The following is a 24,520-nucleotide window of genomic DNA, read 5'->3' as shown; positions in this document are numbered from 1 at the left end:
CAGTCATGAAAAAACAAATACTGTATGATTCCATTTATATGGGATACCTAGAGCAGTCAAAATCACAGAGAAAGAAAGTAGAATGGTATTTGCCAGGCACTAGGGGTATGGAGGAATGGGGAGTTGTTTAATGAATACAGGGTTTCAGTTTTGCAAGATGAAAAGAGTTCTGGAGATGGACGGTGGTGATGGTAGCACAACAATATGAATGTACTTAATATCACTGACATGTACACTTATACACAATTAACATTGTAAATTTTGTTACCTGTATTTTACCACAATAAAGAAAAACTGCAGGGGAAAATAAAAAGATGGATTATGGTTCCTGTGCTAAGGTGCTTACAGCTCCCGAGAGGCCAAACAGTAGGGTGGGACTAGTGTTAAGGAAATGAAAACTAAAGAGAGGTTAATACTGATGAGACCCCGCCCATTTCACGAAGAAGCTGATACAAGGCCATTACGTAATTCCTTCAAACGCTTAAAATCCGTTGAGCAGAAGCTTCCCATTCCGACTTGCAGAACGGAAGGTGCAGTAGAACCTGACCAGCCTGCCAGTTAGGGTTGGAGCGCAGAAACCCTCTCTGGCCCAGCAGATGGCGCAGGCGTCCGCAGTGAACCTCCAGGCCCCTAGGCGGCGCTGTGACCGGGCCTCTCTGCCCCTCCTCGGTGACGCTTCCTTCCGCCTCCTGAACCCGCCTCTCCTCACCAGTGCACAGCTGCGCAGACGCAGGCTGCGTGCCCGTGAGGAGCATGGCGGCGTCTTCGAGCGGCGAGAAGGAGAAGGAGCGGCCGGGAGGCAGCTCGGGAACGGCGGGAGGTAACAGCACGCGGGAGCGACTGCTGTCTGCGCTGGAAGATCTGGAGGTCTTGTCGAGGTAATGTCGTCGCCTGAGGACCTGCCTGGGTTGGCGCTAGTTTCAGGGACTCCGCGGGGAGGGCGACCCCCGCGCTCACTCCCAAAGACCGCGCAAGGTTGTCGTGGACGTGGCGTCCGCAGCCCTCCGGGGCTTCAAGACGGCATCCCCCCTCCCCCGTCAGCGGACGTTTTAATGACAGTGGCCCTGGAACCCCGAGACTGCCAGAACCGTAGCAGACCGTAGAGATCGCCTGGTGTGAGCCCCTTCGACCACATACACTCTACAAACATTTAAAAAGCTACTACCACCGGGTGTCAAGGGCAGGGACACGGCAGTGAGCGGGGGACTAGATGTCCGTGAGAAGGACCCCACTCACTGTAAAGGGGGACAGATGTGTAAACAGATGACTGGCGCGGAACCTGTTTTTATCAGAGGCTTGCGCCGCGGGCTCCTATCATAGAGCAGGGGGACTAGGCGCCTGGCCTGGTTGTGATCAGGGTAGGCTTCCTGGAGAAAGGACTGCCTTGGAAGAACGAGTTCACCAGGTGCACTAGGCAGCAGGTAGCAAAGGCCTGGGAACCTGAGCACACACGACGTGGTGCAATTGCAGGCTTGGGAGGGCTGGAGTGCAGTGTGTATGGCAGAGGCATGAGATGAAATTGGATGTTATTCTCTGTACTCTGTCATTTTTCATGATAGCCTGTCAAGTTGGAGGCTTCCTTAATTCCCTCACATTCACTTGGATGTTAAAATTGTTTGGGTTCTTCCTCCTAAAATGTTGCTGAGATTTGACCTCTTGTTCTCATTCACACGGTTTTACATCCTATTCTTAACTGTTTCATAATGCGTTGCCTACGTGCGTCTTCTTCACGGTATCATTCTATTTTGCCCAAGAACAGGGCTGTCTTTTAAAGAGGCATCTCGAATTACTTTTCTGCTTTAAAATATTTGGTAGGTTCCCATTGCCCAATGAGATAAAGTCCAAACTCTTTAGCGTAGTGTGGGATAAAGCCTTTCTCCATTTCCTCTTAATTAATCCATCCTCTTGTTCTCATTTAGATCCACATCCCTCCGACCTTCCTACCCTTCACTCCAGCCTCTGCATGCTTTCTATTCTAAAGTTATCATACTTCCTCGTCTTTAGTGCCATTCCCACTCCACCTCCAACTTGGTGAATCATTCATTCATCCTTCAGAATCCAGTTTAAGTGTCATCTTTTCTGTAGCCAACACTCTTGGACAGCTTTAGAATAAATCTTATATATTATGTTACCTGACCCTACTAATGGTCAGCATTTTATCTGCTGTGAATTTAGTCCTTGCTGTGGCATGCCTTACCAGATTAGTAGGTCAGCATGATATTAAGTGATGTAATAAAAAGACACACCAGAAGTTAAATAGTTTATGTGTTTAATCCACTGTTTAGACTATTAGACTCAAATGCTGCGTGACTACAAATAGAGTACATGGAATCTACAGGCAACCAGCAGTCAATACAGTGAACAAGAAACTCAGAGGCATAAGGCAGCTGTCTTAATGTGTTGCCTCTGTGTAAATGTTTATACAGATTAATGTAAGTGCTATTTTCTCCTGTTTTTGTTGGTTTTGTAGTTCCTGTCAGAAACCTTGTCAGTTTCCTTTTTCAGTTAATCCTGTCAATGAATACCAGCATGATTTCTTAGTAAAAAGACACTAACAAGACAGAGTTTTCACGATAAGTTTTTAGTTCAATTATTCATGTCTCTGCTCTGTGTAACATGACTCTTTGGGACAGCTAGTGAAGCTTCATTTAGTTCACGTTCAGGACTTATTCTTTTTAAGTTCTTAAACACCAAGTTAACATCCCATACACACTGACTAGCCCACTGCTTTTCTAAATAGGACCAACTGTCGTTTGCAAAACAATGCATTCAGCCTATTGTAACTGGTGCTTTTAGAATCACTGGTCATCCAAACTGGGTCTCTGAGTACTTTGAAGTACCTTGAATAGGCAGCCATGTAATTCTGATGTAAATTTGTGTTCCATTAGATTCAGAGCAACTAATGATTAATTGGAAAATACCGCTGTTGCTCCTGTTTGAGGTAATTTTTCCACTTCCTTAAATTCTGGATCGTGTTCTGTTTGAAATGGTCCGTTGAGCTATATCTTATTTTGGGAGACTGCTCACCTGAGGGCCAAGTCTAATTAATACTTGACTGGCTTCTAACATCTTTGCAAAGGAATCTTGATGATACTGTCAAGTATGAAATTGAGTTAAAATGCTTCTTATTATTTGTTCATTTTGACCAAGCATATGGAATGGATGGTAGTGATTAATTTTTCTGTAAATATGTTGACTTTATGAAGATGTGACACCCCCTTTGGGAAGTAGTGACTGCTGCTTTTTGTTCTGAGTACTTCTTAGTCTTAGAATTTCAAATCTTTGCCTTAGCGTATTCATTGAGTATATTCAGTGTCTCACCCTTCTGCTCTGGAGCCCAGTAAATTGATTTCTTTTTTGAGTTTCTGTGTGAAATGTAACCTCTGACTTTTCAAAATAGTAGCTTTGAAATTTGGAATATAATTTTTACTGTTAACCTAATTATATAGCCTTTCAGTATATTTATTACTTTGAAAAACGTGACAGAATAAGGTAGTCTTTGGAGGAATTTTAAAAATGAAAACGTATAGATAGATTGTAGTCAAAAAGTTTTTCTTAACCTGTTCGTATAATAACTCAGAACTCATTGCCCCACAGAAACCCTGTTGATAGGAATCTTGAGATTTCCACACCAGTCTATTAATTCTGTTTACCTCTAATTTACCTGAAGTGCGGTACAGTTGACCCTTGAACAAGCCAAGGGTTAGAGGCACCCATTCCCCATGCAGTCGAAAATTCGCTTATAACTTTCTCCCCCCTCCCCCCCCCCGTTTCCACCCCCCCACCCCCCCCACCCCCCCCACCCCCGTTTCCACCTCCCCCCGTTTCCACCTCCCCCCTACTCCGGTTCAAGCTGTTGTTTCTCAGTCTAGTTGTGTAGGACACAGCTCCCTGGCCCAGTTGGTATTATGAGATTGCGCTCCCCCCACCCCGGCTTAGGCAGTCGGTCACCAGTCGTTGGTTGGCCGCTCACAGCAGCTCACGGCAGCCCACGGCAGTTTATGCCAACCTCCAGCTGCCCACAGCAGCCCAGCTCCAGGGAGAGCTGTTGTTCACAATCTTAGCTGTAGAGGGTGCAGCTCACCGGCCCATGTGGGAATCGAACCAGCGAGACCTTGGTGTTAGGAGCATGGTGTTCTAACTGCCTGAGCCACCGGGGCCTCCCATGCTTATAACTTTTGACTCACCCAACACTTAACTACTGGTAGCCTGCTATTGACCAGAAGCCTTACCGATAGTCAATTAACACGTATTTTGTGTATGTATTATGTACTATATTCTTAAAGTAAGCTAGAGAAAAGAAAATGTTAGTAATAAAGTCATAAGAAAGAGAAAATACATTTTCTTCCTAACCCTTAACTCTGGCTTTATTTTTGTATTTTGTTTGTTATTCTTGTCACCTGTGTTAGAATTTAAGTGCCATTGTTCATTTGTATAACCCACACATGTAGAAAGTGCCTGACACATAATAGGCACACAAGAAATATTTGATGAACGAGTGAATGAAGACTTTCCATTCCTGTATCCACTTTTTTCATTATTTAGCTAATTAATTCATGCACAATGCTATGGGGAATTTTGGGTCCGGTTGGTACCATCCAGAAAAATAATATGAGGCTAGCAGGAAGGAAGTTAGAAATAGGAAGGTAAAAATAGCCTGGCAGCCAGAGGGAAGGTGCCAACACTGGGACTGACTAATAGTGTCACGTAGCAAATTGTGAAGCTGTTACTTCCTGCATAATTGCTGAAAAATCTCATCTGTCAACAAGTTTGGGACTAATATATAAATATTACCTGCTAACCACTTTTTCCTAATCTATATAATAGTTTTCGTATAGGATTGGCATGTTTAGTAAATGAGCTTCCCAAATAGATAGGATTCTATTATATGTAAGAATCCCTCTTACCTGATACCTGTTTGGTTAATTTAAAAAAGTTTTTTAATTAAAGTAGAAAGTCATTAAAAAATGATACATCCATTTCTTGTTTTATTTTACCTTAAAACATATAAATTTATGTTTTCACTACTTTTTTCATATAAGACGAGACAGAGAACTTTTTCTATGAAGGGCCAGACTAAATATTTTTGGTTTTGCAGTCTACAACTTCTCTGCTGCAACTACTCAGCTCTGCCATGGTAGTGGGAAAGCAGCCATAGACAGTAGGTAAATAAAGAGGCATGACTGTCTTCCTTTCTAAATAAGGAAGTCTTATTTAGAAAAACTGCAGATGTGCTGGATTTGGCCTGCAGACAGACCCCTGATGTAGGAGTTTTTCATACATAAACCACCCATAATGCATTGGCTGCAATTTCTAGTTTGGGTCCTTTCAAGTGAAATGAGAACTTAGTTTCTCATCAAGTACTCTTAGGGCAGACTCTGCTGGGTTTTTGACTTTCCTGGTTCTTTACAGTTGTCCTTTGCAGACCTCTGTTGAGTGTTTCCAAGCATTTAGCTTCAATTTTTATAGAAACAGCTCTTTCTGTTTACAATCATATTTCATTGGTATTTATGTAATGGGTATCAATTTATATAATTACAGTATATAATAACAACAAGGTTTGGTAACAAACCTTGAATAAAAGGTTTGGTAACCAACACAGCTGAGTCTTGGTGAGTGTGTAGTGTGCAGCTGGTGAGAGCTGAAGTCCACAGTTGGAGTGGACTTAGGGCAGTGGCCATGGGTACTCAGTGCTGCGGATGCTAAGGAATCCAGAAAGTCACGTAGAAATCAGTTAAGAAAGCCTGTTGTGTATTCACTTTGAAAAGTTTTTTATTTTATTTACTTCTTTTTGTTTTCTTTTTTAGGGAGCTTATAGAAATGCTGGCAATTTCGAGAAACCAAAAGTTGTTACAGGCTGAGGAGGAAAACCAGGTCAGTGGCTTCTTTTTGAAGTCAAAACCAACCCAAACCATAATTTCCTATTTATATTTATTTTTTGTGACAACAGAAGATTCGATCTTTTTAATTTATTAATTGAAACTTTTAAGTTGGTATTTACTTTGTATCATTTATATAAGGTAACGATGTGCTAAAGAAGCAAATAGTTGTCTAAGGGCATAGCAGTATTGTTTTCCCTTACAGTTCTAGTTACAGCTACACATTTATTTATTTTTGTCTTTTGAATTAACCAATAAAGCCACATTAAGTGGAGGTTAAAACAATATTTGGAATCAAAAAGGTCAGTGCTCTCATAAACTAGGCATTTGTTGTAGGATTGGTTCCCCTAATGCAACTTGAAAAAGAATGGAAATAAAAGAGCATACACCTGTTAATAAAGGTTAGTTATTTTTGGATGTTGAGTTTACAGGTAGTTTTTATTTTCTTTAAACTTTTTTGTGCTTCCCAATTTTCTACAGTGGACAGATTTTTTTTTTCTGATTAGAAACTTTTTTTAAAGGGTAAATTTTATACTATGGGTTTTTTTTTTCCCCCACACAAAAATATCTTTTTAAGAGAAAATAGGAAGAATTAACCTTTTTAAAGATAAAAGACAGAAAAGGAGACAGTCTCTAATAGATCTCTTCTCCCCACCCTCTACCCGGTCATTATCTTAATTGTGTCTTAGGATATGTTTTGGGGGCAGAAAAATCTGATGTACTCTAAAGAGAACTTGTTTTCTTCAAGGATTAATCCCCTCAAGGGAGAGGGGGGGAACCAGATATGTCTGCAAGTTAAAAAACACCTGCTAATTTTAGGGATAGTAGAGTTGTGTTTTTGTTTTGTTTTTTGAAAAAGAAAGAGCCTAGCGACAAATGTGTTAATCAAAGAACCCCAGTCTCAGGTGCTTTGTTAATAAATAACTCATAGCATTAATTAGAAATTTATACAAAATGAGCAAAAAGTGAAATGTGAGTTTTGACTTTATTTCCTAGGCACTTAGTACAAGTCACCCAGATTATTCAGAACCCCATAATTAAGACCTCCGTAACCAACACTAACCTTTCTTATGCTTTTTAAGAGTTAGCAATTCACTGAATTGTATCTTGTACTTAGTACTGTGAATTCCTGTATAATTTTCATTGAAACTGTTGAATATTAGAGGGGTATGCCCATTTGAAAACTTTCTAGCCACCATTTTATTTGACTATTTATATTTTCATACACAAAGAATTCTAGAGTTAGGAGAGCCCTTTAATGGTCTTCAATTTAATCCTGTGAGATTAAATCTCCTGTGAGATCTTCAATTAATCTCCTGTGAGATTGAGTTCCAGGGGGACGAATGAGCTAAAGGTTAATGGATGAGTGGAACCTAGGTCTTCTCACTTAAGTTGAAAAATTTTTCTCTACTCAACAATAAAATCTAAAGAGAATCTTTACTACCTCTGGTAGTATACAAAATAGGTCAAACTGGTATAAACTTGAAAGTTGTGTACACATGGAACTAATGTGTACTACTTACGTTGATTAATAATTTTTTTAAAATGTAGTTTTCATGGAAATGGCAACCTAGCTGTCTCTTCCGGTGCCTTGAAAAGAATGGGGATTATAGAGCTATTAAATAGAATACACTTTTTACAGAAAACACTTTCTATTGTTATTTAAAATAAATGCTCAGTACAGGATGCAGCTCAGTCTTTTGTCTTTTGTATCCGAAGTCCTATAAAAGCGAGAGGAACTTCATATCAAAAGGAACTTGAGGCATATCTGTATTTTTTAATGTTTAACAAATTTTTGATAGTATTTTTTAAACCGATTCTGAATTTTGATTGCCATTTCCTTTCGGCAATATTGTTCCCTACTAGCACTATGGAGTAAGGGTATTTAGATAAGATTGCAACTTAATTCTTTAGTTATGGGGGGTGATGTGGATAACTAACCTTTATTGAGCTCTTCTGTGTGTACTTAGCATATATTATATAGTAAAGCCTCGTAACAGCCTATGTGATAAGGTGCTGTTATTATATCTCTTTTCCGAATGAGAAAACAGGCTCCAAAAGGTCAGGTAACTTTTGCTTGTCACACTGCTAATAAATGAGAGACTGACTAGAGTTTTAAACCTAGACTTTGTAATTTCTGCTTTTTAACCTTCATAGTTTTTGCCATATCTGCATACCATCTATTTACTATTTGTTGAAATCACTCTTTTTAAAACCATCTTCATCCTAAGTTCTATGCATAAAATCACAGGTTTAATGGGACAGTTACATTTTTCTAATATTAGCACAAATGTGTTTTAAAGGTTTTTTTAAGTTCTTGATGCCGACTAAAATCATCTTAAATACCAAAATTTAGGGAACCTCCATTACATTATATTTTAAAGGATAAACCTTAAAATTTTTTATTCCCTGAGAAATGAATAAATTTGTTCCTCTTGGCACGTTGCTAGTTCTGAAAGACTAGTTTTGTTTTACGTGAAAGAATAGTATATAATTACAAAAAGAGGAAAATCTTGATACTAATCTCTTTTCCAAAATAATCATCGATAGGCTATGTTTATTTTTAATAAGGATTAAAAATAATATTTTAAAGGTGTTAAAATTTTATAGCCTAGCCAATTCACATATGGATGCTTTGTTTCATTGGAATGTAGCTTTTTAATATTCTATTGTCTGCTTTAATCAACGATTATCTGTCAGGTCCTGGAGTTGTTAATTCACAGAGATGGGGAGTTTCAAGAACTAATGAAATTGGCACTTAATCAGGGAAAAATCCATCATGAAATGCAAGTTTTAGAAAAAGAAGTAGAGAAGAGAGACAGTGATATTCAGCAGCTGCAAAAACAGCTAAAGGAAGCAGAACAAATACTGGTAAGTTGGCATGCTGGGTCTTTAAAAAGGATATTGTTTATTTAATATATTTTTGAAAAATAAGTCTATTACCGGTATTTTGAAGTGGCAAAAAACTTAACTTTCCAAGTCTAAAAATGACACCTTGTCAGTTTGGTTAAGTGAAAGGCCATTGTCATTTTCTTTGTACTTACTGTGTTCAGATAGTCTGCGTTACTGTTGAACCACGTTTTATCATTGCAAGATTTCATAGGATAGCATTACAGGAATGGGAAGCTTTACTTTTATCATGTCATGATACAAGTTTTAGTTTTTAATAGTCTAAATCTTTACTTCAGTTTTAAAAATATTTCAAAATGAATAAAAATATGTTCCAATTTTATAAATTGATTCAAATTATATTAATCTTCCATCCTAAACTAAGTGCAGTTAGGATAGATGTCATGGACTCTAGTTTTTCCTTTTCTTGTTGTTGTCTGCCATTTAAAGGAGACAATTCACTTGCTATTATTGCCCAGTTATTTCACTAAATACGAACTAATGTAATTGTTCTATGGTGGTATTGCAGAAACAGCTGAGTTTGATTCTCATATGGACCAGACACAGCTGGCATCCTTATCCCTGATAAATCTCTTCAAAATTGTGTCAAAATGGGCTCCTAATATATAGAAGGCTGAGCAGTTCAGGTTAAATTAACCACTCCTACTAAAGAAATGACCTGAACTAAATACTTTTTTAAAGAATATGTAATAAAAATCTATTTTGCATTAGGAAAATTGAAAGTAATACTTGCTTATCAAAAGATATTCAGAAAATGCAGAAAGTAGAAAGGAGAGGAGAAAATTGCCTTTAGTGCCGCTGCTCAAAGATTGCCACTATTCAGTTTGGTGTATAGCCTTTCAGTCTCAGGTGTATTCGGTTTTTACCTTATTATCATTAGCAGGGTCTTAACTGACTTCCCATTACTATTTGTTAAAACTTAAGCATATTTTGGGCCAGCCCGGTGGCTCAGGTGGTTGGAGCACCGTACTCCTAACACCAAGGTCACCGGTGTGCTGCCATGAGTGGCCGGTGGTCAGCGTGAGCGGCCAGCAGCCGGTGAGAGCTGCCGTGAGCTGCTGTGAGTGGCCGACCGACAACTGGTGACCGACTGCCTCAGCTGGGGGGAAGCGCAAGGCTCATAATACCAGCATGGGCCAGGGTGCTGTGTCCTACACAACTAGACTGAGAAACAACGGCTTGAACTGGAGTGGGGGTCGGGGCGAGGCGGAAGGCGGAAGAAAAGTGGGGGGGGGGGACAAAAACTTAAGCATTTTTTATATAATTATGTCCTCCTCGTTTATTTTTTTAACTTTGTTATAAATAATGCTTTGATGAATATCCTTTCAGAAAAGCCTTTTCTTTCTGCATCTCACATTATATTCTTTAGATTAGGTTCCTAAAAATACAATTATTGAGCTAAAGACTGAACATAAGGACTATGGAAAGACTGAGTTTTATGATACAGATAATAGCAGCTGACATTTATCGAACACTTGTGCACCAGGCCCTGTGCTTTCCCCTTCACTTGCATTATCTCAGTCTTTATAACAATTACATGAGGTCAGTACCACTGTTTTCACTTTAAAGATGAAGAAGCCAAGATTTTAAATGAATAACTACCTTGCCCAAAGAGGATAAAAAGTAGAGATGGAACCTAAATCTCTCTGATGCCATACTCTTAACCACTGTGTTCTAGTTGAGGATGCATATACTAGGTTAACCTCATTTTACTCTTCAGTACCTTTGTGGGGACCGGGGGAGGGGTGTTCTCATATAACAGTCACCAAGCATGGAGGCAGTGGTGATGAATAAATGAGTAAGAGTATCAGTCCAAGAGTGTATCTTGTAAACTAGAAAAAAAGTTTTAGGTATTTTATGCTTGAACTAGATGCAAGAATAGGATACTTTGGGGGTGGTTCGTGGTCTGGATCTCTTTTGCATGTTTATAATAGAAGGCATAAAGAAAAGTTAGTAAACAGTCCAATTTGTATGTTGTTTCTAACAACTAATGTGTGAGTGGAGACTGATTCATGAATATATTTGTTTCATTGAATGTAACTGTAATGTAAATGATACCCAGTGCTATTTCAGAATATTACAAATAAATTGTGGGGATTTCCAAATTGCATATTGTTCCTATGGGAGAAATGATGTGAATTCAGCCCAAAACTATCCTTGACATAGTTAATAAACCATATTTCTCTTTTTAATGTTCTTTAGGCAACAGCTGTTTACCAAGCAAAAGAAAAACTGAAATCAATAGAGAAAGCAAGAAAAGGTTAGTACTGTGGGAACACTGACTTTCTGAAAAACCCAACTTTGGTTTCAAGAAACTAATGAGAGAGTATTCCTAGTAATCATTTACTGCTGTTGAGAGATTCCAATAAATTTTCATTGTAAAGTGTCTGCTGTGTTCTAGCACTGTGCTAGGAATTGTTAGGGAGGTATCACCTTCCCTTTCAAATGATTATAGGAAGCAATAATACAAGGCAAGTTATAGCCATGTAACTGAATGTGCAATAAAGACAGTGGGTTTATAAATTATTTGGAGAAGGGAAGAGAATGATGAGCTAGTAGCAAGTGGGGTTTGAATTGGGTCTTGAAATGATAGAGAATGAAAGAAAACGTCTATTGGTCAGCTGTAGTGGGACTAAGACCATGGTGAAGTCAGAACTAGTTACGGCTTTGGGATGTACACCTATATGGTGGTGCAGATGCCCAGGAGGCCTTCCTGTCCCCTCCCTGCTTCTCTCTAAGACGCTTCCATTTTGGATCTCTTTGGTTCTTTTAGTTTGTATACTAAATGTCAGAATTGTAATGAAAACTCTGGTTACTTCCTTTTAAGAATTGACATTTAGTGATCTCAGACTTGTCTAACTTTCCGCTTCTTTTCCTGTTTCAAATAATCACTACTTATGTTTGGTGTCTGCCCTTCCAGATTTTTTTTTAGATCTATAAATACACATAACGAGAGTAATACAAATACATATGTGTACATATATTGTAAAACAAAAATCAGGTGGTGAATACATAATACTTAACAGCTTACTTTTTTTCACCTCATGAATGTATTGTGGACATCTTTCTAGTTAGGTCTACTTATGACCTTAGGGTCACATTATGCTAACAGCTGAGTCGTGTAGTGTGAACTGCTGCTCTGATTTAATAGCTTGGATGTCACTGGGAGACGAAATACTCTGTTTTCTCTATTTTATTTGTGTCCAGTGTTGCTTTCAGAACAGTAATAGTATTTAATGGAAATTAATAATTGAGGTTATTGAGCATAATGATGCTAGTCTCCCAAATTTGGTACTTTAAATTTGTCAGCTGATTTTTCTGAATATCTGTTCTTTAGTTTGGAAATGTCTGATTTAAGTTTGTAATATACATGCAGACATGTTTAGGGAAGGTAGGTAACTCAGATTATCCTATTTCAGATAACTTAAAATTTAAGTATTGTTTGTGACTATGATGTATGCATTTATAAACATCTATGTTTACTAAAGTATTACGCTCTCCTCTTGACTCTCTCAGGTGCTATCTCCTCTGAAGAAATAATTAAGTACGCACACAGGATTAGTGCTAGTAATGCTGTGTGTGCCCCACTGACCTGGGTTCCAGGTAAAAATACTTCTCTTTTTAACTAGATATATGTGGTTTTGAAAATTCTTAGGTGACTGTACACAAAAGTAAGAAAAAAGATTTAAATATTGAATGTATTTATCCTTAGAAACATCTGCTACATATTTTTACATCTTTTTGGTTTTATAAGTGAGAATATAGGTCATAGATTTTATCGGTTTGGTTTTCTACAAAGCCACTGCCACTAGGAACTGTGTTTCCTTTTTTAAAGTATAAGATAATATGTGATGATATAGCTTTATATGCCCATAAAACCCAGACTAGCCAGAAGCCAACTTTTTAGAGTCATTAGGATTTACACAAAAATTCCAGCCTGGGAAACAGACAGTCCCAACTCTTAGGTGATAAAGATGAAGTGCTGAGCGCCCAACAGGAAACACAGGACTGGAAAGAGCTGAGTAATAAGAAACAGCAAAGGAAGCAACAGGTCTCTGCTATATTGACAATGGATAAATGATTTATAAGACAGAACCACTAAGGTAGAACAGCAGTCTTTTGGGAAGGAATGGGAGATGGTTATTTATCTCAACTTCAGTAATTCCTGGTAGTGGTATTTTGCCATACTAAAAACACTAACAGTAACTACAGTGTGTGGGGTGAGTAAGTAATCTGGAGTTGGAGAGAAATACAAAAAAGTTGGTCCAGGTATGGCCAGGTTTTTATCAACCCCAAACTGCTATTTAGTATGATTGGAAATAAAGATTAATGGCTCTTGATATTCCACTGGAAAGTTAAACATTTAGTCTTTAAGTGACAAGATGAAGAGGTTGGTTAGAAAAAGGTTTTAATTTAGGCAGTCCTTCCAGTAAGCATTCAGTCTTTCTATCATAAAGAAAGTGTGTCTTGATCTACTCTCTCTCAGAGTATGTATCATTGTTATTTTAATACTAGAAGATGCAAGTTAGTTAGAAGAATCGAGATAATTTTCTTAATATGTCATTTGGAGTGTTTGCTAAGATGACACTTTTTTTTTTCATATAGAGAATAGTATATTGTGAAGATTTAGAGAAGAAGTAAAAATGCATGTATTTTTAAATTTAATATATTATCCTCTTAATAACAATTGATAAGAGGACCTTCATATTCCAAAATTGAAAATGTAGCTTTAGTTTTTCAAAGTGAACCAACCAAGGAAAATCAATACTTCAGAGAACGCACTGATGCTTATTTTATATGTGATTGGATTAAAAGCAGTCTGTTTTCTGTTTTGTTTTAGGGGACCCCCGGAGACCTTACCCAACTGATTTAGAGATGAGAAGTGGATTATTGGGTCAGATGAATAATCCTTCCACCAATGGTGTGAATGGTCATTTACCTGGGGATGCACTTGCAGCAGGCAGATTGCCAGGTAATGGAAATTAAAAGAATGCTTTCAAAGAGACCAAGGTTTTGGCTATTGAAAAAGTTTGAGGTACCAGACCCAACTCACTTTATTTTTTTTAAGATTTTTATTGGGGAAGGGGAACAGGACTTTATTGGGGAACAGTGTGTACTTCCAGGACTTCTTTCCAAGTCAAGTTGTTGTCCTTTCAATCTTAGTTGTGGAGGGTTTCGTTCAGCTTCAAGTTGTTGTCCTTTCAGACTTAGTTGTGGAGGGCGCAGCTCAGCTCCAGGTCCAGTTGCCGTTGCTAGTTGCAGGGGGTGCAGCCCACCATCTCTTGCAGAAGTCCAACTGGCAACCTTGTGGTTGAGAGGATGCACTCCAACCAACTGAGCCATCCGGGAGCTCAGCGGCAGCTCAGCTCAAGTTGCCGTGTTCAATCTTAGTTGCAGGGGGCAGAGCCCACCATCCTTTGCGGGAGTCGAAGGAGTTGAACCGGCAGCCTTGTGGTTGAGAGTCCACTGGCCCATGTGGGAATCGAACCAGCAGCCTTCGGAGTTAGGAGCTCTAACTGCCTGAGCCACCGGGCCAGCCTCCAACTCATTTTAATAGCTAGGTTTTCTGCCAATTTGCCCTGCTCTTCACTTAACTGTAGTTTAAAGACTGTTCTAGATGCAGGTTATGAAATTATAATGAATTGACTTCTCTGTCTCATTTGTTAATGTGCTGTTTTCCTCAGGCATTGGGCCTCTCTTATTGTTACTGCTCTAAACATAGCTTTTTCTAAATTGTGAAAAATGCTGTATAAACAGAATGAAACATACATATGTACAGTTTAAAGATTATAAAGTGAACACACTCTTGAAAAACTCCCAAGTTATCAAAATGAATAACAAAGCTTATTATAGGCTTTTACTAACTTTATAAAATAGCATTTTGGGGAGACCTGGTTAACGGTAAGCTTCAGTCTTCCTCAAGTTTTGCATATATTTATTCTATGTTCCCCATATTTTATCTCATGTAGGTGACTTGTTTTGATTTGGTAGAACATTTAAAAAGTTAAACAAGGACAAAAAATTACTGCTTTGAGCTATCACATTTAATATTTTACCTATTTGATTTTTTTTCCTCTGTATTCTTAGGTTGGTGCAAAAGTAATTGTGATTTTTGCAGTTTTTAACGTTTTAAACTGCAATTACTTTTGCACCTAATATTTACATTGTTAAAAACATGATCTAGATTCTTTTTTGCTTAACATATCATTGTAAGGATGTCTCTGTGTTACAAAAAATGCTTTGTAAGCATCATTTTTGTTTGTTACCTAAAGTACAAACTGGGAACTCACTGCATTAGTTTCCCTGGGTATCTCCTTATTTTTCTCTTTGTGATTGTATTGTGTCATGTGCCAGTAGGGTCTGTCTGGTCAGGAGACAGAAACCACACCAGCAATCTGAACAAGGAAAATGTAAAGAATTATTAACTAGTATAGTAACAAGGTACTAAACTACTATTGGATAAAGAGAACTGTTTTTTTACAAATAGAAGAAGAACAGATACAGGGAGCAGCTACTACATCTGGGACCAAGGCAGAGTACCCAAGGGAAGGAACCAGTGGAGAAGAGACTCCTCCCACCCCCATCCCAAGGCTTCTGTTCATTTCATGGCACCTTCAGCAGGAGAGGTATAGCTGTGAATATACCACAGCTATAGCCACAGTTAGATGAGGTGTCACAGAAGTTAGATGAGCTGGCAAGCAGGAAATTACCCACTAGGTTTCTGGGAGACTTGCTGGAAAGCCACCTGTTGAGGTAATGGCAAAACTTACTGGGAAACCGTCCCCTGGGATGTCACTGAAACTGGCTGGAGGGTGAGCCTCACGTGATGTCCTGCACACTGGTCAGGCACCACAGGAGTAAGAAGTAAGACACCAGACCCAGGAGGAGAAGCCTGTTCTTTGGTAGAGTCCCTCCAGTGCCCTCTACTGACCGAGCTTATTAGCACTGTGGCTGCTGGCAAAAGACAAATGTTTTCAGGGTCCAGGCTGAAGAGTGGATTTGAAGTCTAAAGGCAGTTTAAACTTGTAATGTGTAGTATAGTATAATATACATTAGTTACTTATAATATAAAATATATAGAAAGTAACATATATGATCTAATATATTATTTGTACATATACTATGTATAGATTAGGAAATATTTGTGATTGTGAATGTCTTGCAAAAGAAAAATTATGTCAGCTGACTATATGAATAGTTATTTATGGTGAAGTATGATTTTTTACAAATAAAATAGGTTGTAGTTACTAAAACATCACACTTTTCCTTGATAAATTTGATCTTTATTAATCTGGCCAAATGTGTATTTTGATTTCTAGCCTTAACAATATTTATTTCAAATTATGTGCATGAAGAGAACAGTCACTTAGAAGTAAATTAATTACAGGAATGTCTTATATGTGCTTCTTTCTTTCCCCCAGATGTCCTTGCTCCACAGTATCCCTGGCAGTCAAATGATATGGCAATGAATATGTTACCACCAAATCACAGTAATGACTTTTTGTTGGAACCTCCGGGGCATAATAAAGAAAATGAAGATGATGTAGAAGTTATGTCAACAGACTCCTCGAGCAGTAGTAGTGACTCTGATTAAAAAAAATATGAGGTAAAAAGCACACAGAATCGAATACTGTAGAAATCTGTTTCTTAAATAATAGCAAACCTGTAAAAATAGTCAATTGGCTATAGTGGATTGTGCAGCCTATTAAAAATCGCAATGGACTTTCTTTATAAAGCCAAAAATCATGATTTCAGTTCTAAAACACTTGGTGACTATTTAGAGAATAATCAAACATTACTGTTAGAAAAAACAGATTATTCAATTCATGCCGTCTGACTGTGTTCTGTTGCAGTTGTGTTGGACTTGCACGTAGTAGTTCTGGAAGTAAGATTTGAGGGAAATGACCCATGTATATATCACTAATAGGCCTCCTGGAACTATTTAGAAAAGCAAAAAAAAAAAGTGGATCACTGAATGTGTGTCATATCAAAATAACAAAACCTCTCATTGAAAGTGAAGGTTGTTAGCTTCTGTCACAGGAACAGGAGAAATTGTCTCAATTTGTAATATTTGTAGTTATTGTAATTTTTGTAAATGAACTAACTTTTGTTTGTACTCTGTGTTTTTTGTGTGTTTTTTTTTTAATTTAAACTACCTTCAGTGTAGGTAGGAAATTATTTCTATAAACCCAGTTACATTTTATACATTTTTAAGTAGAATTCTAGAGTGTGGATGAACATGATTTAATAAATACAATTGAACTAGTAATCTCAACTGGTAGGTTTCTCAAAGGCCCAAACTGCCATTCTTCTTAGAAGATATAGAATGAAGTATTTTTTTTTAAATAAGTTTTTAAAACTTGGCATAATAATGTCTGCTTTTAAGAATAACAGAGATTTTAGAATGTAAAACATTGTCTGCCTTCATCTTCCCTCTTATTGCAATTCCCAGAAAGAATCAACTCTTAACCACTTTTAACTTCTGGTGGTTAACCTCCGTGTTTAAATAACATGCTTATGCAATTATATCTTGATTTATCAATTTTAGACATTGTGCCTTTCATATTTTTTTCCCTGATTACAAAAGTAATACAGCATCTATTGTAGAACCTTTAGCAAATATAGTAAAGCTCACAGAAGATAAAATTGTTAGCATTCTACCCAGAAATTATATCAACATTTTGGTATAGATTTTAATCTTTAAAAAAATCTACATATATACCTTTTAAAAAGAAACAAAAAAGTGAAATGTTCCTGAGATGCTACTGTATTTTTCGTTAGTAATCTTATTATCTTTCCAAGGAACTAAGAATTCAATTATTTTCAACTTTTTTTTCCTTTTGGTTATTTAAGTGAAACATGATTCCTGTAGAAAAAATATTTGTCTTCCAACCTTTTGCAGTTTCCCAGGAACAGAATTATGCTTTTTACATTGGTATCTTAAATAATATATGGCATGAAATGAGTATCCTAGTTTGGAATTCTAATTACCTCAGTTCAATTTATGTTTGTATTGATGTGAATTAGTTTTAGTGACATGCCAATATATATAAATTATTGTCGTTCCATGGTGTCCATTACACAGTCAATATAATAAAATATTAGTTGGCTCATTAAAAAAAGATAACTACAGTCAAGGGAAAGAAAGTGGTGTGGACGGAGCTGACGCAAATACAGCAAAATCTTGGTGCTTATTAAATCTGGGTATAGGGTATATGGAAATTTATTGTACTGTTTTCTACTTCAGGTATGTTTGAAAATTTTCAGGTTAAAAAAGATTATTTTGTCTTCAAAAGTTCCTTTCATACCCTGTTTTAAAAGCCAAGGAAAGGAAAAGTTTGAACTCGGTCCTGAAAGATCGCTTTGCTGCTGCCAAAACTCTAATTCAAGGATGCCAGGTATGGAAAGTGCGTGGGAAGCCATGATAGCAAATGTTTATTCTATTATAATTTTTAAGATGAGATTTAGGCCACCTGTTAGTTTAGTTTGCTAGGGCTGCTGTAACAAAATAACAGACAACAAATTTATGTTCACACAGTTCTGGAGGCTAGAAGTCCCCATAGTGTTGGGAGGTTTAGCAAGTCTCCTTGGCTTGCACATGGCCTCCTTCCTGTGTCTTCATATGGCCTTTTCTCTGCACCTGCAGCCTTGGTGTCTCTTGTGTGACCACATTTCCTGTTCTCATGACAGCAATTATATTGGATTAGGGGCCCACCCCACTGGCCTCCTTTTAACGTAATCATCCCTTTAAAGGCCTTATCTCCAAATGCAGTCACTTTCTGAGGTACTGGGGGTTAGGGTTTCAACATAGGAATTTGGGGGGGGACCCAATTCACCCTTAACATCACCTAAGAGCCTGTGTAAATTCTATTAACTACAAGTTTAATGAATGTTTATCCTAGTGAGATATTTGTTTTTTATTTTGTATTTTATTTTAGATTTATTTGGTATATATTTGCATGTTGAAGTCCCTTGTATACCAATATATATAATACACTTAACATCATTTTACTGAATTTGATTAATTCAATTTCAATTAGCAAGTACTTTCGTTCTATCGTCATTTAAACTTAGTTTTTTTTAGCAATTTTGATAAGACCAAGTCTTTGGTCATGATAGATCGGATTAGAATATATGGGAAAATTATTTTCTTTGAAACTTGACTTTATGGCCATTTATAGGAGCTCTGTTGCACAAAGTGGGTACTTCTTACGTCCCTTAAGTAAGGCATACTCTCCCCTAAATCTTTTACTGAAACCTCTCTTTTAAGTGTCTTAGCTGCCTTACCTTCTAATATATAGAATTAAATATTAGCATTGGATTTGGCATAGGTCTCAATTACGCATCGTCACTCATTAACTGGTGCTGGTTACTGTGTTGAAAACGTTTCCAAGGCCATTCCAGGGTCAGTCAGTGAGAAGGAATATTTGCCATACCCAGTGTGATCCAGTGCCCCCACAGCTATCTCCGCACCCCCAGCCCCAGCTTTTCCTTTTCTTCCTCATGTTTGAGCATCTTCTAGGTGCCAAGGATACAGCAATAAGACAGCGAGAGCCTGCCTTCCTGGACTCTGAGGCAGAGGGGCAGGGGACAGACAAATAATAAGCACATAAACAAATGTATAAAACAAATCCAGACAGTGCTAAGGATGACAAATAAAATTTAAGGAACTGAGTACTAAATTCAACACTTACTGCAAAACTATTACTTCTCAAATGAAGGTGAAAAAATACCTCCCAAGAGTTGTGGCAGGGGCCAGAAGAGTTCAAAGGCAAATAAAGACATATGAGTGTTAAAGATATGATTAGTTAAAGATAGGGCAAAAATGTTATAGTCAAACACATGAGTCTCATGAAGTGTAAATCCAAAGTTTGCATAAATTTTTAAAGAAATGTTGTGCTTTTGGATTGCTGCTTTTCCCACACTAAAAAATGTATTCTTTGATCCTGAAGTACTGAAAAGAGTACTGAGACCCACTTACATTATAATATATCAAAGTAAGCAAGTCCGACTCTGTTTTGGGGGGGCTATTGTGTGCAGCAAGTCAAAACAGAAAGTCTATCTGAAAGAATAAAAAAGAATGTGTTCAGACAGCCACTATGGAAAGCACTATAGAGTGTCCTCAAAAAATTAAAAATGGAGTTGCCATGGGATCCAGCAATTCCTCCTCTGCATATTTATTGGAAGAAAACGAAAACACTAACTCAAGAAGATATCTGCATTCCCATGTTCACTGTAGCATTATTTACCAATAGCGAAGGCATGGAAACAAGTGTCCATGATGGATAAAAGTAAAGAAAATGTGGTGTAGGCTGCCAACCGCTGCAGTCCAGCCCAAGATGGGGGGCACAAAGCTGGTCCTCAGGCTGCTCTCATTCACGGTGGGTGGGTAGCTGAAGATGGGCACCCCTGAGCTGCCAACTCTGTCCTGAGCTGGGAAGGACAGCGTTAGAATTAATGTAACTACCATGAAAGATGATGACATATCTAAAGAACAGGTTGTTAACATAACCTGTGAGAGCAGACAGGTATATACGAGGTCTGCCAGTTAAGTTCGCAAACTTGTGACCATGCGCTTACATTGGCAGCACAGTGCAAACAGCTCAGTAAATTTCATAGCCTTGGTATATCAGTGTCTCACAGCTGTGTTCATGTCAATATGTGGCGGTGTCTTGCTAAGTGGTGTTCATTATTGCTGTTGGCGTGTTTTTGTGTGCTTTTACGAGAATGAGCTTGCATTAGATTAATGAACAAATACTAAATTTCTTGTTAAACTTGGCAAGAGTGTAAGTGAAATCAGGGACGTGTTAGTCCAAGTTTATGGGATAATGCCATGAATAAAACAGCGGTGTACAAATAGATTAAACATTTTTCTGAGGGGAGAGAATGTGCCACTGATGAAGAGAAGTCAGAGCAACCAGTAACGAGCAGAACTGATGAAAACGGTACAAAAATTTGTCGAATTGTGCATCAAAATCGTCAGTTGACTGTGAGAAGCACAGCAGACTAAGTAAACATCAACAGAGAAACAGGAAAATCTTAACTGAAAATACTGGCATGAGAAAGGTGTGTACGAAAATGGTCCTGAAGGAGCTCACCAATGAACAAAAGCAAAGTAGAGTTGAAGTTTGCCAAAACCTTTTGGAGAGGCGAGATGATGTTTTGGGCCACATTATCACTGTTGATGAAACATGGGTGTACCAATACGACCCTGAAACAAAGCAGCAAAGGGCACAATGGAAGTCAGCCAATTCTCCATGACCAAAAAAGTTCCATCAGTCCAAATCAAGATCAAAATGATGTTGCTAACCTTTTTTGACATGAGAAGGATTATTCATTATGACTTTGTACCAACTGGATAAACAGTTTAACCAAGTTTACTATTTGGAAGTGCTGATAAGGCTGCGTGAAAAAGTTAGACGACCTGAACTTTTTGCCAACAATTCGTGGCTCTTGCATCACAACAATGCACCAGCTTACACGGTACTGTCTGTGAGGGAGTTCTTAGCCAGTAAACAAATAACTGTATTGGAGCAAGCTCCTTACTCACCTGATCTGGTCCCCAATGACTTATTTATTTACCCGAAGATAAAGGAAATATTGAAAGGAACACATTTTGATGACTTTTAGGACATCAAGGGTAATATGACGACAGCTCTGATGGCCATTCCAGAAGAAGAGTTCCAAAATTGCTTTGAAGAGTGGACTAGGCACTGGCATTGGTGCATAGCTTCCCAAGGGGAGTATTTCAAAGGTTACCATAGTGATATTCAGCAATGAGGTACATAGCATGTTTTCTAGGATGAGTTTGTGAACATAATTGTCCTCGTATTCTTCCTCTTTGGGAATGGGAGTTTTTATCACAATGATCTTATCTCTTGTTTGACCATTATTTTAGATCATATTTGAGTAGGTATATGCATATACCTACTGTGTGTTGGGAAGGATGTCTTCTTGTTCATAGGTCTCTAAATCAAGAAGCACACTAACTGTACCTTATGTGGATCAAGGGGTCGTGGGCTAAGAGCCTGTTGATGTGACTTTAGGGTTCGGGGATAAGAGTAAGCCTGTGAGAGAGATGTGAATAATCATTACCAGAAGATGGACTATGGTGTATCGATTACACGAATGGTTCAGATTCTTCACACTTTTCCTGGATCCATTTGTTTGCAGTATGACTTGTAGCTTCTCCTTTCAACAAATAGTTGAATTTTTCATTCAACCTGTACACATTAGATACTTAGCATTACCAGTCACCACTTTGGATGCTAGGTAGATAACAGAAAGACACAGTCTCTAGCCTAAAGGAGCTTACTTTCTTTTCTTTTTTTAATATTCAAAATATATTTTTATTCAATTTATTGGAGTGACATTAGTTAATATAATTCTATGGGGGAGATAAGCAATCCACAGACTACAACATGATGTGTGGTACAATACCCAAGCACTGACAGCCTTACTGTAGATGAACCGAGCCCAAGACCTCAAATAATCAAAGGCTGTGCTCGGCCACAGTGAATGTCCTCAGAGAATCCCACTTGATCTCCAAAATATGAAAATACTTCCTCATCATTCTTACAAATAGTTTTTATGTAAACTATGCAATATAGGTGAGAGCCTATTTTCAGCCATTTTTAAGGAGGAGGCTGATTTGGGAGGATTTTATCTGCAGAATCTATTGCTTCACAAATACATTGGAAGTGAATTTAACCCAATAGGAATTTAAATCAAGTTATTCAAGAAGATAAAAGAGGGTGACTTTAGAAGAACTCAACTTGTGTCACATATTACTTAAGCCTAGAGCCTTACTAATTCAAAAGCCACCAATGAACTCAGAACACAGTAGAAATTGTGTAAGGTATAGTAGTACCATGTTTCCCCAAAAATAAGACCTAGCCGCACAATCAGCTCTAATGTATCTTTTGGAGCAAAAATTAATATAAGACCCGACCTTATTTTACTATAATATAAGACTGGGTCTTTAATATATAACAATATATAATATAAAATTAATATAATACCGGGTCTTAACATTAATTTTTGCTCTAAAAAATTCGTTAGAGCTGATTGTCCAGCTAGGTCTTATTTTTGGGGAAACACGGTATGTCAAAGTCTGCTTGGTTGAGTCCGGAAGGCATCACAGAGGAAGGAACCCTTGCATTGAGGTGTGAAAAACTGGTCAGGCTTTGTTAAGGCAGATTGAGGGTGTGAGTGACATTCAGTTCAGAAGGAGCTGCAGGCACACTGGCAAGGAGGTCGAAAACAGCAGGGTACACTTGAGGAAGCACAAGGAAACATGCCTGAGTGTAGGGTGTGAGAAAGTGATGAGAGTGTGATGGCAACGTAAGTCTAGGGAAACTATGAAAGAACTTGTATGTCAAATTAAGGATTTTATCCTACAGGTGATGGGGAACCTTCAAAAGAAGTTTGCAGAGACATGACCAAATTTTTGTTTTGAAAACTCACCCTACGAGTAATGTCAAGAGGGTTAAGGTGGTAAGTTTTCTGTTATGTGTATTTGACCTCAATCAGTCAGTTGAGGGGTAAAGCCCCAGCAAAAGTCTATAGAAAAGATAAGAGCTGGGCTATGGGAGAGGCAGTGGGGACAATGATGCTGGATGGATTCAAGAAATGTGATAGAAACACAGTGGGCAAGACAGTGACTGCTGCATGTGGGGAAAGGGAATCTAATTTGAGCAACTCAACAGATGGTAAAGTTACTCCCTGAGAGGAAATTCAGTTGGGAACATACCAAGTCAGGACATGGAAAATCTCAGGTAGCGATGAAAGGTGTGTGACTGGGTCTGGAGTTTAGAAAAAAAGGTCTGAGCTGTAGGTAAGGTTGTTTGCGGAGTCATCACACAATAGGTGGAAAGTGAATCTGCAAAGGAAAAAGAATAGCAGACAGGAGTAACAGGTCAAACTGAAGCTGGTGACAAGCTTAGCTTGCTTGCTGTTTTGTTCCTTTGCCCATAAATTGTTCTGAAAAATAAGATGAGGAGTGATACGTCGTCACATATAATGCTATTGAGTAATATTATTCAAAAAGCCAAATACTTAAACATTTTAAACATAAAAATGCATGGAAAGCTAGAATGGAAATTTAGGATTAGGAAGTGTGATAGATTTAAGTTATAGTATAAATATTATTAAATATCTATCACAGTACTTGGTACACAGTAGATGCAAAATTAAATGTTTATGGAGGACCTTGAGTATGAACTTCTATGTTTAGTTTCTGAAAGTCCATAAAATGGAAAGCTTCGTAGACCCCTTTTAGTCAAGATATATTATCTTTAATTTGCATTTTTTGTAAACACTGCTCAAGTGCAGCACTGATTTCTATGTACAACATAAATAATTTAATAATTTAAAATAAAATAGAGAGGTAGTGTCAATATGTGATTTTATGTCAGAAGAAAACTGTTTTCTCCTATAGGGATGACTCCCTGAGTTCTCCTCCATAATCCTGGGTCAACGTGATCCTTGGTGCCTCAAAGAAGGAACATTTCATCTGAAAGTATTTGGCTTCTTTGGAAAGCTGGTAGTATGGATAACAAAGTGTCTCTTCCAAGTGGATCTAAGGGAGGCTGAATTCACGTCATGTTCCGCTGGGATGGCTTTTGCTAGAATGTCGGCAGAGTCAGTACTGGAGACTTGCCGATAGAGGACACCTCAGGGCTTGATTTAGCAAATAGATGAAGAGATATTTCAGACGTATCCTAGCAGAG

At 37.9% G+C, this 24,520-nt stretch overlaps 1 protein-coding gene across 1 annotated transcript; it reads left to right on the top strand.

The window, feature by feature from the left end:
- The first annotated feature begins 562 nt into the window (after positions 1 to 562).
- MED4 (mediator complex subunit 4) lies at positions 563 to 16,905 on the top strand. The gene is made up of 7 exons (XM_019748055.3): positions 563 to 878; positions 5,808 to 5,874; positions 8,580 to 8,750; positions 10,992 to 11,049; positions 12,306 to 12,392; positions 13,630 to 13,761; positions 16,211 to 16,905. The coding sequence occupies exons 1-7, from the start codon at positions 754 to 756 to the stop codon at positions 16,381 to 16,383; spliced, it is 813 nt and encodes a 270-aa protein (XP_019603614.1). The 5' UTR covers positions 563 to 753; the 3' UTR covers positions 16,384 to 16,905.
- Positions 16,906 to 24,520: the final 7,615 nt, after the last annotated feature.

The sequence above is a fragment of the Rhinolophus sinicus genome, chromosome 16 (genome assembly GCF_057876585.1).
Source record: "Rhinolophus sinicus isolate RSI-liver-muscle chromosome 16, RSI-T2T, whole genome shotgun sequence".
NCBI classification, from domain to species: Eukaryota; Metazoa; Chordata; class Mammalia; order Chiroptera; family Rhinolophidae; genus Rhinolophus; species Rhinolophus sinicus.
This window is presented reverse-complemented; position numbering and strand designations above follow the sequence as displayed.